The 13654-nt window shown below is 39.9% G+C and overlaps 1 protein-coding gene across 1 annotated transcript in view; it reads left to right on the top strand.

The window, feature by feature from the left end:
* Positions 1-13654, top strand: part of IP6K3 (inositol hexakisphosphate kinase 3) — a 35435-nt gene that overhangs the window by 17289 nt on the left and 4492 nt on the right. Inside the window, exons 3-4 of the mRNA XM_044674085.1 lie at positions 9700-9910; positions 12257-12423. Coding sequence (XP_044530020.1) covers positions 9700-9910; positions 12257-12423 — 378 coding nt within the window. The remainder of the gene's footprint in view (positions 1-9699; positions 9911-12256; positions 12424-13654) is intronic.

Below are 13654 nucleotides of genomic sequence, written 5' to 3'. Positions count from 1 at the left end.
AGGAAAATTAAATTCTGAGAGTTTTTAATCATCTAAACAGGAGGGAATACCATGACCTATAAGACCACAAAAGCTCTGGGATAGCAGAAGGGAGATGTGTGAATTGGGATTTTCTTATATGGAAAATTGGAATTTCTTATATGGAAAAGTGTCACCAAAAGTATAATTTTCTCAGTGCTGCTAGACCCTGCAGGCCACTTGTCGCATCCAAACCCCCATCCCCAAAAGGCAACTAAAGAGATAAAAAGATTAGAGCCAAAAAGGACCCTGGAAACCATTTAGTCCAAACTTCTCATTTTATGTAGGAAATTAAGGACAAGAGAGAAGTGGCTTGCCCAAAGTAACACAAATGCTAAGTAACAGATCTGGCCTTTATACCCAGGTCCTCTCATTTCTTTCTTTCTTTTTTTTAACTCTTAATTCTAAATATTAGTTCCAAGGCAAAAGTGGTAAGGCCTTGGCAATGGGGGTTAAGTGACTTGCTCAGGGTAACACAGCTAGGAAGTGTCTGGGGTCATATTTGAACCCAGGACCTCACGTCTCTGAACCTGGTTCTCAAACCAACTGAGCCACCTAGTTGCCCCAGGTCCTCTCATTTCTAATCCAATGCTCCCTCTACTATACTGCTATAGCATGTTGGAGACAGTGTCAATACTAGAACCCAAGGCTCCCAATTCCCAGTCCAAGGCACCATAAAGCCCTACACACATTTTCCCCACAGTGGTAAGAAGACCCTGGAAGAAAGTTGCCAATCACCATGCCAAAGCATACATGACTTCTATTTTCTTCACTCTGCAGGTTGCATCAGGACAGAAAGAATTTTAGGCAGGGAAGAAATTCCACTGGGCAGCCTTGACTTGTTAGGGCTTGTCAGTGAAGAGGGCATTGCAAAAACATTCCCAAAGATATGTAGTGAAGGGGAATGGAATGGGAGGTGAGGTGAGGAAGAGAGAAGAAAATAAGTTCTCTTATTTGACTAAAAGATTTAGCCACACTGTCAGGCAGGTCCAATATCCTTGAGGCACCAACAGTCTCCATATACTGTCTGATTCTGAATTGACCAGGATATTAAGGACATACTACCAGTCCCAGTTGGTTAACAGCTCAACCGGACTCATATTGCAAAAGGCAACAAGCAAATGCACTCATAAATTTAAAAATAAATACATGACAGAATACTCAGGGAGACACAGCCTGCTAGGCAGCCAAACAAAAATTGCTAGGATGCTCTGGGAATGTCAATCGTCTCTCTCAATATTTGCTGTCTGCCCAGTTGGGATTGTCTAGAGGGTCAAGATGTTTTTGGAAGGCTGGTGTTGGAACATACTTTGGAGTCTGTTGAAGTCTGCTCTTCCCCGGGCAGGTAGAAGTATAACTCTATCGTCTGCCCCTAGGCTCAGAAGTCCTAATTTGCATGGGCAGCCACACAAATAAATGTTGGCTGTCTCATGTGCTAGTTCACTGAGATGGGGAGAGGGGTGTCAATAGCAGTGGTTTGGGACTGAATGAATCCACTGAAGCAGTCTGAACCCAGTTGATGTGTTGTTGCTTTATAATATTGCAGGTTCTAAATCAACTATACCTATATGCTTTGTGGCCTATTCTTTCTTCCATTCCCCAACTGGCTATAAAGCCAGAAAGGTTGAGCTATCAGGCTCAATTCAAATTTTTTTTTTTCTTTTTAAACCTTTACCTTCCATCTTGGAATCAATACCATGTATTAGTTCTAAGGCAGAAGAGTGGGAAGGGCTAGACAATGGGTATTAAGTAACTTGTCCTGGGTCACACTTATTTCAAATCTAATCAATTCAATAACCATTTATTAAACACCTATGGGGGTGGGGGCAGCAAGGTGGGTCAGTAGATAGAGAGCTAAACCTAGAGATGGGAAGTTCTAGGTTCAACTCTGGCCTCAGATACTTCCTAGCTGTGTAATCCTGAGTAAGTCACTTAACCCCAATTATCTAGCCCTTAGTGCTCTTCTGCCTTGGAATCAGTACACAGTATTGATTCTTCTTTTAATTTAATTTTTTTAATAATTGGGGAATATTTGATGAAATTTTTTAAGTATTAAAAAACTCCACATCTTTTGGACAAACAATGGAAGCGGGATCCCTACAGTATTGATTCTAAAAGGGAAGGGAAGGGCTTAAAAAAACAAAAACAAACACCTATTGAAAAGATATAAAGCTTAGATATGGTACATTCCTTTCCTTCATGAAATTGAAGTCTAGTAGCTATAAGTGATAGATATATAAAATATATGCTATGTATAGACACACATAATAACACATGATGGTGCTTTAGAAGGATGCAAAACAAAAATGTTATGTGAAGGAAAAGTAGAAGGATCAATATCAAAAGGAGGAATCAAGGAAGACTTATAAGATTATAGATTCAGGAGCAGCTGGATGGTTCAGTGGATAGAGAATCAGGCCTGGATATAGGTGGTCCTGTAGTTTAAACCTGACCTCAGACACTGGGCAAGTCACTTAACCCCAATTGCCTAGCTCTTACTGCTCTTTTGCCTCAGAACCCATACTTAGCATCTGTTCTAAAATAGAAGGTTTTGGTTTGTTGTTGTTTTTTTTTAATTCTTAAATATTGTAGATTTAGAGTTAGGAAGCATATATATATTTTTAAACCCTTACCTTCCATCTTAGAATCAATATTGTGTAGTGACTCTAAGGCATGAGAAATAAGGGCTAGGCAATGGGGGTTAAGTGACTTGCCCAGGGTCAAACAGCTAGGAAGTATCTGGGGTCATATCTGAACCCAGGAACTCCTGTCTCTGGGTCTGAACCTCAATCCACTGAACCACACAACTACCCCCTAGGAAGCATCTTAAGACATCTCATTTTTAAAAAATGAAGAAACTGAGGCCCAGGAAGGTAAACTAATCTGGCCAAATTCCCATAGACAAGGTCAGAGGCAGGTCCTCTAATTCTAGAACCAGTACTCTTTCCATTAAACCACACTATCCCATGAAAGAAGTGGTCTTCTAGGTGGGCTTTGAAGCACAAAAGTTGCTGAGGGAGGTCCACCCATAAAGTATGAACAAGATGAGAGAAAGGGAAGTAAGTACTAGGTTTCAATAAGGGGCAGAGTAGCTCAATTTGACTGGCACATAAACAGGGAAGTAACATCAGAGAAGACTGGGAAAGGAGTTGGGTTGGAGTACAAAGAGGGATTGTATAGGTGTGAGACAGAGAGAGAACCTGAATGTATGAGAAAACAGCATTGATTGCACCCCCAAAGAAACAGATATGACTTCTGGATTATCTGATCCCCTTTTTAGTGCCAAAAATGGAAAATTGGCTATATTCGTTAATAAAGGAGGCTTGGAAAAGTCCAAGGTAGCATTTGAGTCATTCTTCAGGGCCTTCTGACTATACATTTCCTCCAGACCATGGCTCTTAGCGGGTCTGTTTGCTTTTGACAATCATTGCTGAGGTGAAACTGACAGGGACCTACTGTAATGTGGCTCATATCTTGGCCAGATTGGAACAGGCCCTGGCAAGTATTTCATGTTCTTCCAAGGCTCCTCTTGGGCCCAGCTTGACCTGGGAAGTCCCCTTGCTACCCTCAACCATCAGAATCACAATGACTTTTTTTGCTGATAAAAAAAAACAAAACACCACGGCCACTGAGTTTTTCCCTTCTCTTTTTTTCTCCTTTTCTTGTATTCCAGGGGATATTTTGGTTTCAAAGGATTAGATAATGTCCTTTGGGAGTACAGACAGTCAGACACTGACTTCCCTAAAGTCTCTCCAACTGTTAACATCTTTGCCTTTGTATCACATTAGAACTCCCAGGATCTAGCCCCTCCTTGTTTCCCCTTCAAGAGTCTCCACGAGTCTTAGTTTGACTGTTCTTTCCTGTGAGATAAATAAGCCCAGAACAAATGTGCCTGTGTACACAGTGGGAGTGTTCCTCCTTGCACTCACAGTACCTGGCTGCATTTGGGCTTTAGTAGCAGAACATGTGACTAAAGGTGACTTTCAAGTTTATTCTCCAAGTAGTAAACCCAAATTAGATGTTAGCTACCCAGGGACTAAAAGTGTTGGAGGAACCTCCAGTCAGTGACTTAGTTCATTTATTTATTTATGTTTGTTTGTTTGTTTTTAAAAAAACCTTACCTAGGCTGAGGGACTTATGAGAAAGAAAACTAGCCTCATTCAGAGGAAGAACTGTGCGAGGAGAAACACAGAAGAAAAACAACTGCTTGAACACATGGGATTGATGGGGATATTATTGGGGATGTAGACACTAAACGATAACTCTAGTCCAACTATCAATAATATGGAATTAGGTCTTAATCAATGATACATGTAAAACCCAGTGGAATTGTGTGTCAGCTAAGGAGGGTTAGGAGGGTTTGGGGGAGAGGGAAAGAACATGAAATATGTAACTAGGAGAAAATATTCAAAATAAAAATAAAAATATAATCATTTTATAATGATTTATAATTTATAATCATTTAAAAATACTTTAAAAAATAAAAATTAAAAAAATTAAAAACCCTTACCTTCTGGCTTAGAATCAATATTATGTATTGATTCCAAGGCAGAAGAGTGGTAAGGACTAGGAAATGGGGGTTAAGTGACTTGCCCAGGTCACACAGTTAAGAAGTGTCTGAATCCACATTTGAACCCAGGACCTCCCATCTCTAGGCCTGGCTTCAATCCACTGAGCCACCCAGTTGCACCTCCCCACCCCAGTGACTTAGTTTAAACAACTTTAAACAAACTTTCCTCCTCTGTTGGGCCTGTGGGACTTGGGTTCCACCCACTAATAAAGGTTACATTTTGGTCAGATCAGATTCTTGCCCATTCACAATGGCTGGTTGGCACCTTAAACCATCCACACCTGAAAGGCCATGCGAATAAGGGAAAAATCACTGGAATTAAAAATACATAGATTCTAGTCCCAAGTCTGTGACTCATTAGCTGTGTGACCTTGGGCAAGTTCCTTTCCCTGTAGGAGACTCAGTTTCCTCCTCTGTAAAACAGGAAAAATAATATGTTACTTCAGGGTTTTTTGTCAGAACCAACTGATAATGACATATAAGATAACTCCAAAGTACTATATAAATGTTAGCTGTTAAGAAATGTTAGCAGCATGACTGCAGTGGAAATAGAATGGGACTGAATTCTATGGCACCAAACTTTTAGAATATTTCCTAGGGCTTGAAAGATTAAAGGAAAAATAGAGTTTCTTTTGAGGAGCCAGAAGTCACCCAGTGCTATCTGGGAGCTATATAATTAGGACGTAAGGATTCTTAGATGAGAAGAATAAGCTAAACCCAAGAGATGCCTACTGCATTAAGGAACAACCTTGAAAATTAGTACCTGCAAATTGACCAGCCACTACCTATGTTTTCCTAGGCCAACCTTTAAGCCAGGAAGGACACAGGTAGTAAAGAGAATGGGATCAGACTTTTTCACTGCTTACTTGAGAAAAATTGCTACTTGTCCTGAGCAAGTGGTTGTTTTTGGAGATTTCATTTTAAAATGTGGCAGTAGCTACACTCCGGCTTTCAGCTCTTTGGGGAGGACAACAAGACACCACAGTGACAACGTGATAAAGGCAGCCACACCAAGTGAGGATAGCAGTGGTGTCCTAAACCATGACAACACTCAGAAAAAGAAAAATGCAACAGGAATCCGCTACTTAGTTAACTGAATTCTCACACCCTCAGTTTGGCAGTCAGTCTATGCCCACTGCTTTTATATAAACAGAAAGAAATACGAGTCTCATGGAAAGAGCAACAAAATAGATGATGTGAGTTTGAATTCAGCATCTGATAGCTATCATCGATGAGACCATGTTTGAGTCATTTTCTCTTTCTGAGTCTCAAGTTCCTTTAAAATGAGCTAACAATATCTTTATCCATTGTATACATCCTGTGAGAGAAGAAGAGTGGCATATTGGATGCTACATTGTTCACATAAGATGTGAACTCAAATCTTACTTCTGTTACTTATAGGCGATGTGACCACCAGCAAGTCAGTTAACTAACTATAAAGTTCATCTAAAAAGTTACAGATTATTCTGGTAGAGGGGATTCCCAAATAAAGGTAAGCATACATCCTTGACATACTGGAACTGGTATGAGGTTACTGCATTACAGAACTTTAAAAGCGTTAGAAAAGTGAGTTGTAGGGGGTAGTGGAATCATTCAGTAGCTTGAGAGTCAGGCCTAGAGACATGAGGTCCTAGGTTCAAATCTGACCTCAGACACTTACTAGTTGTATGACTCTGAGCAAGTCACTTCACCCCATTGCCTAGCCTTTATTGCTCTTCTGCCTTAGAACCAATACACAGTAGTGATTCTAAGATTGAAGGTAAAGGTAAAGGAAAGAAAGAAAGAAAAGTGAGTTGTTATTAGCATTACTAATTGTTTTAGGGGAAGCAGTGGTAGGGCAATGGATAGAGAGCTGGGCCTGAAATTAGGCAGACCTAAGTTCAAATCTAGCCTATTAATTGTGTAATCTTTGGCATGTCACTTAACTCTATCTGCCTCAGTTTCCTCAACTGTAAAATGGGGATAATATTAGCATCCACTTCTCAGGATTGTTGTAAGGATCAAATGAGATGATTATTTTTTAGCACAATGCTTGGCACATAGTAAAAATGCTATATGCTAGCTAGTATTATTATTAAAGGTTTTTCTTTTTTATGAATCATTTAAAAACACCAAGCATAAAGAAAGCTAGGCAGTACAATGGACAGTCAAAAGGACTAGGGTTCAGATCTGGATTCAAACACTTCCTAGCTGTGTGGCCCTGGACAAGTCATTTAACCCCATTTGCCCAACCCTTGCCTTTCTGTCTTAGAGTTGTTAATAGGGCAGAAAATAAGGATTTTAAGGAAAAACAAAACAAAACATTCTACCACTAGCTACTTGCTGTTTGAGGGCTGCTATGGCAAAAAAAGCCATCACCCTGCCCTGAGCTGAAAACGAATCTCTCTAAACCCAATGAAGCCTGTTCTCAGAAAACCGACCCAGAGCCCATCTAGGCCTGTAACTCAAAGCCTTTCCATCTTGGTGAGAGCTGCTGGAGTTGGTGAGGCCTGGTATAGCCCTCAACAGCTCAGGGTCATCTCAGGGCACTGGAGGAAGATCACAGAATCATAGATTAGGACCTTCATGAAGGATCCTCCTAGTCATTCATTATCGAAACCTCAGAGTCATCTCTGTTTTTCCCTTTCCACTGTCCCCCATCTAAAATGACCAGGTTTTGTTCATTCTTCCTCTGTAATATTTCTCAGATCTTCAGATATGAAGCCACAGCATTAAATCAAGTTCTTGTTGCCTCTAGGATGGACCCCTCCAAGAGTCTCCTAACTGATCTCCCCCTACATGTCCAACTCTCTCATGCTCTTAACATTCATCTCTTCTCTTCCAAAGTAATCTCACTAGTGATTGTAGCATTTCCCTCTTCAAAAACCTTCAGAAAACTGTCAGCCCCAGCCCCAAACCAATTTCCTATTGAGAAAATTCAACTGGGAGGAAAAGGGGGAAAGGGAAGTACAGATGGATACAAAACTAAAATATGTCAATGCATTGTTTTTTAATTTTTAAAAAGGAGAATGGGGAGGAGCAGCTAGATCATTCATTGGATAGAGAGCCAGGCCTAGAGACATGAGGTCTTGGGTTCAAATTTGACCATAGACAAGTCACTTAAACCCCACTGCCTAGTTCTTACCCTGCTTCTGCCTTGAAACTGATTGATACACAGTATTTCTGACTCTAAGACAAAAGGTAAGGGTTTAAAAAAAATTTTTTTAAGGACAATGGGACACATGCCAATCTTTCTTCCTGTTTTTCTCAGCTAAACAAAGTTTCATTCTTCCTTCAAAATTCTGATTCACTTTTTAGGGTAGGGATCTCCAGAAGAGCTCCATGTTCAATAAATCATCATTCATCTTTTCCTAGCATTTATATATGGCCTTATATTCTGATTAGAAGTAAATATGAAAATATTAGTTGAATCTGGTTCCTCTTCATAAAATAAAGTATCCTAATGCTTAATACTGACTGTAATAAAAGCATTTTAAGGAAATTTTAAGTAACTTAAGGAAAAACCAAGTTCCTTAGTCACAACCCTCTACAATCAAGAATGATTTCATATTATTCTCCTTTAGGCATATTCCAAGCAAAGTGGATTTTCACAGTCCTCTACCCTCACCCTTCTCTGTCCTCACTCATCTCCTTGATTTTGCTCTAAACTGGATTCTTCTGGTCTTCCCACCTCACTCTCCAGTTATCCTTCCCTTCTTTCAAGGTGTTGCTCTGTTGTCACCTCCATGAAAATTTCTCTGATTCTCTCCTTACCTTTCTACCCTCAAATCCCTACCAGCTAAAAGTGATGTCTCCCTCCTGGAACATCTTGTGGCATATTGGGCCTCCTCTTTGCACATTAATTCTAATCAATATTATAGTTATTTGAGTATATGTTTCACCTCCCCTACTAGACTGTAAAGCTTTTTGTTTATCTTTGTATCCCCAGCACAAAATGTACACGGATGCTCTTTTTCTTCTAGTAAAATCTAACACAAACTTTCCTTATCTCCCCTGGTCAGTAGAGGTTTAATAAATGTTCTTAAATTGAATTTGCTGAACCCAGCTAGTATACTACCAGGGAAGACCATTTAGCAAATTAATTAACTGGTTTCTGTATATTCTCCTATTTCTAAAGCAAATTGGTAAGTCAATTCTGCTTTCATTACAGTCAGCAGTAGGCATTAGGAAATTTTATGAAAAGGAACCCGGTCCATCTAATATTTTCAAGTCTCTAATCAAAATACAAAGTCATATATAAATGCTAAATAGTTTTGGGAGGGAAAGAATGAATGATGGGCTGAACATGGTGCTATTCTAGAGTCCTACCTCAAAAAGTGAATCAGAGTTTTAAAGAAAGGAGGGAATATTTGTCTAGATGAGAAAACCAGGAGGAAAGACTGGCATGTGCCCCATTCTCCTTTATTCCTACACAGTAGAAATACATTGGCCTTGCTTCCCCCTGAGACTAAAAACATGGGCTGATCTAAACCCACATCTCACAAAGTGAGCTGCCCTGACATTTTGAAGTATGTCCCTGTTGGTCTGGCAGTTGTGTGACTAGGAAAATATAACTATGCAAAGAAGTTATGGAATGCAAGAACATAATGTACAGAGCAGGTTTCATTTGAAGCATGAAGGAGGGACAGAGAAAGAAGGTAGAGAAGGAAAAAAGGAAGAGGGCAAATCAAAAACAGCCTAGGGCTATTTTTTGTAGACTCAGAGATAGCTCTGGTCTCATTCTGGGATAGGATCTATTTCAAACTAAATTAGGCCAATCTCCAAAGCTCTTCCTTAAGATGATGACACTTTAAGACATGCTGTTTATGGGACAAGTAGCTCTTGCCATTGAAACGGCTGTCATCTATTCCAAAATCAGCTTCCTTATCTAGCTGGGTTTTTTTTTCCTCCTCCATCCCACATCCAGTATAGAAGAAGAAAGAGCTCAAGGATTCTATATGACTTGGGGCAAAACATTTTATTTCTCTGCCCATCAGTATTTTCCTCTATAAAATAAAGGGGTTGGACTAAATAACTCCTCAGGTCACCGCCAATTCTAAATCTCCTTTTCTTTTCTCTTTTTCCTTCTTTTCTTCCTTCCTTCCTTCCTCCCTCCTTTCTTTTTTTCTTAGGCACTGTTACTGTGCATCTCCGGAAAGACAGCCGGGGTCATCTCAGTCTGGTTGCCAGTCCACTAACAGATAACCGTGGGCCCTATGATGTATCACCTGAGTCATCGGTGATGTTATGGCAGAAGCTGCAGAAGAACAGCAGTGGCCCTGGCAATGACCACCCCCTTGTTCAGTGGAAGCATACACAGCTGACACAGTCTCTGAAGGAAAGGTGAGCATCACCTATAAGCAAAAATTCAAGGAATAGAGGAGTTTCAGGACGGCCACCAACTCACCTTCTGCCTAAATAGACTGTGGATGACAGAGAGAGAGTGTATGGTGTCAATGGAAAGATCTTGGGTTTAAGTTCTGGCTCTGATACTTACTGGTTATGTTGCCATGGAAAGTCACTAATGGGACAAGTAGCTCTTGCCATTGAAACGGCTGTCATCTATTCCAAAATCAGCTTCCTTATCTAGCTAGTCACTAAGCCTCAGTTTCCTGATCTATAAAGCAAGGGAAAAATATCTGAACTAATATTTACTTCCCAGGTTCATTGTGAGGAAAGCATTCTACACACCTTAAAATACTATATAACTGGAGTTAGATCTCTAGAATAATCAGTGGGGCAAACCAACAAAAGAAATAACAATGCCTCTTCCTTTAATTTTCTAAAATCCACTAGTAAATGAAAGTATTTTACAAAACATTTTTAGAGAAGAAGATAAAAAATAATTTCTGGGGGCAGCTAGGTAGCACAGTGGATAAAGCACTAGGTCTAGAGATGGGAAAACTCAGGTTCAAATCTAGGCTCACACACTTCATAGCTGTGCGACTTTAGGCAAGCCACTTAAACCCAATGCCTAGCTCTTGCCACTCTTCTGTTTTAGAATTGATGCTAAAACAGAAGGGAAGGGTTTAAAAAAAAACTAAATTCTTCCAGCACTTAATAAATGCTGTAATGTGGTATTTGATATTTCTGAAAAGACTGCCCTCAAAGAGCCAACAAAAACAATAACAATAATAACTGCAGGAGTACTTCTAAAATTACTTTCCTTATCCACCCCTATGAGGTAGGAAATACAAGTATAATTTTTTCATGTAATGAATAGAAAGGGGAAAATGAAGTGAAATTATACCTGTAGGGTTATATCTTCTGATAGTTGTGATAGGAAGAAGAGAAAGGTGAATGGGTTAATTTGCTGCTTTTATTCAAGTCTATGAGAGGTTTCAAAGGTCTAATGTCCTTAGAGAGATTGTCAGACACTTGGAAAATGCCAACTGACCTTTCTCAGATGAAGAGGATCCCTGGGGTTTTTTAAAACTTATTTGGAACAAAACTGACCTAATTCAATGTAAATACTACTCTTCCTGAAGTAGTCCTAGTATCTAATTAAGTAAGCCTATTGCCTACATGAGCCTAGAACAATCTCCATTTTACAGACAGGCACAAGAGCACAGGCAGAAGTTATAGAACTGGAAAGAAGTCCCATGACTATGGAGCTCTCATTCATCAAACCTAGATATAAAGCCTCCTTCCATCCAAATCTATACTAACTATACTCCTGTTACTCTAGATCACTTGGAAATGAATTTAAATAATTCCAAAATTCTGAATTGAGTTAACTTTCTTTTGAATTATTCTAATATTCATAACTTCATTCCATGAGTTGCCATGGCCAAAGAATTCATTATCTAATGACCAGCTTATTGGTGATGAGCCTCTCAGTATTTAACTAGCCTAGCCCTTATAAAAAAGAATGTCTGTGGATCAGCCTTTGGGCTCCACTGGTATCCTCACGATGTCAGGAGAAATCATGGAAGATTCCTAGCACAAAGAATAGTGACCCTGTGGCAAACATAAGGAAAGACATGAATAAAAAGTAGCATAGGGATGAGTAGTCAGGCATGGGTTGGTTTGTTTTTTTAAATGCTTACATTCCATTTTAGAATCAGTATGGGTTCCAAAGCAGAAAAGTGGTAAGGGCTAGGCAATGGGAATTAAGGGACTTGTCCTGGGTCAAATAAGCAGGGAATGTTTAAGGCCAGATTTGACCTCAGGACCTCCTATCTCTGGGCCTAGCTGTCTATCCACTGAGTCACCTAGCTATCTCTCAAGGCATGGATTTTAATCTATATCATAGTGATGAGATCATAGGTTCATTGGAATATTTCAATACAATAAAGTAACATTTAGTTATGAACTTTATTTTTTAATAAGGATTTTATGAAATTAACTTTAAACAACAAAACCAATTAAATTCAGATTTACAACTTGACTCAAAAAAACAAAACAAAGCTTTACTGTATGCTTGAAGAAACTGAGGCCCAAGGAGATGAATGACTTCCTAAGGTGTTGGGGGGTAGTAAGTACAGTAGTAGAAGTGGGAACCAGGGCCTGTTCTATTGTACTGTGAGGCCTCAGAGACTTTGTTTTGGGCAATACAAGGATCATAGACCTGGAAAAGAGCCTCCTTCAAATGTTGTCTGAGTGCTTTTCAAATAAACACAAGCAATTTGTCTTTTTATGAAGCTAGCAGCCCATCACATTTCTTTCCATGTGCTTCATTCACCCAAGCTGTCCAGGCAAAACGCTCCTGAGGACCGAATTCCATGTGTCCTCTTTTATGGAAGACACAAATGGCAACCAGGCAGAGAAGAGGGGCTGCAACCCTTGGAGACTGCACTGCCATAAAGAACACCTAACCCGGATGTACTCTGAGTACCAAGAGAATAAAATGCATCGTATCCTTGCTTGGGTTTCCTCACGATACTATACATCCAAAGTTGGTAGAGAAAAGCTAGCATAGAATAAAACTACCAAAGAACTATTGGTTTGAAGCAGGGACAAAATCTCCAATGAGAGAGACATATCCAGATGTGTGATGGATAATACCTTTGTACTGAAAAAGACATAAAATGCTTGGTGGATTTTTGGTAGCTAAACAATATTGACTGGTTAAACCCATTGGAAATATTTTTTTTCCCCTAATTGGGTTTCTGTAGGCAGGGGTAAATAGCAGGTTGGCAGCTGTAGAGATTAAACTTTTCGGGCTGCCAGAGAAAACCAGCAGTGTGGCATTTTGGAGTATTAGCTTTGAAGTTAGGAATTCGTTGGTTTGAACAGACCCTGACCACTTCCCAACTGTGGAATCATTGACGAGTCACCTTGGTTTTTCTCCTTTATAAGGTAGATAGAATAGTTCTTCTAATATCTACCTCAAAGGGCTGTTGAGAAGCTCAAATGGGTAATGTAGGTAAAGTGCTTTGTGAAGCTTAAAGCACTATGGAAATGTCAGCTATTATTATAAGGCAGATTATAAATAGCTGTGGCAGTACAGACTTCTACCCAAAGATGGGCAGCTTCTACTTTCAACTGCAGGGTCCCTTTGCAAAGAGAATCACCACTCCACACTCGATACGGATATCATAGATAGTGGTGGCCAAGAATGGAGGGAGGGGGAAGGAAAAAGGAAACATAGGAACATAGTCCCAGAACCTCCAAGCCCCAGTTATTTGGTGATTCATGTTTACAGAGCTTCTGAAATACAGTCCTCCACCTGGGGCCTACATGCAAATTATCTCCCAGAAATACAGCCATACACATTAACAGAAATTCACAGAACTGAGGCCTAAAAGAAATTAGGCCAAACAAAAGAGAAATTAGGGTGCATGGAGGTAAGAATTAGAACAAACACTAAAATCATCACTCCCAGAATAATCAATGTCTGCATCCCTGCTGGCAACATTTGCAAGGATGGTCTGGGCTGGTGGAAATTTTTGCTGGCTGGTATTTGCAAAAACTGCAGAAATTCAGACAGTATTCTCAGAGATAGTCATTTTTCATCTTGGGAAAGGTTTGCCTCCCTCCCTTGTTGCTGGCGTCACTAGGGATCATGTCAGTCTGAGTCATGCCACATGGGGTGGGGCGTTGGGATCTAGCAAAATCTCACCATAGTTTCCCTTCCATCCCTCT

This window comes from Gracilinanus agilis, chromosome 4 (genome assembly GCF_016433145.1).
Source record: "Gracilinanus agilis isolate LMUSP501 chromosome 4, AgileGrace, whole genome shotgun sequence".
NCBI lineage: Eukaryota > Metazoa > Chordata > Mammalia > Didelphimorphia > Didelphidae > Gracilinanus > Gracilinanus agilis.
This window is presented reverse-complemented; position numbering and strand designations above follow the sequence as displayed.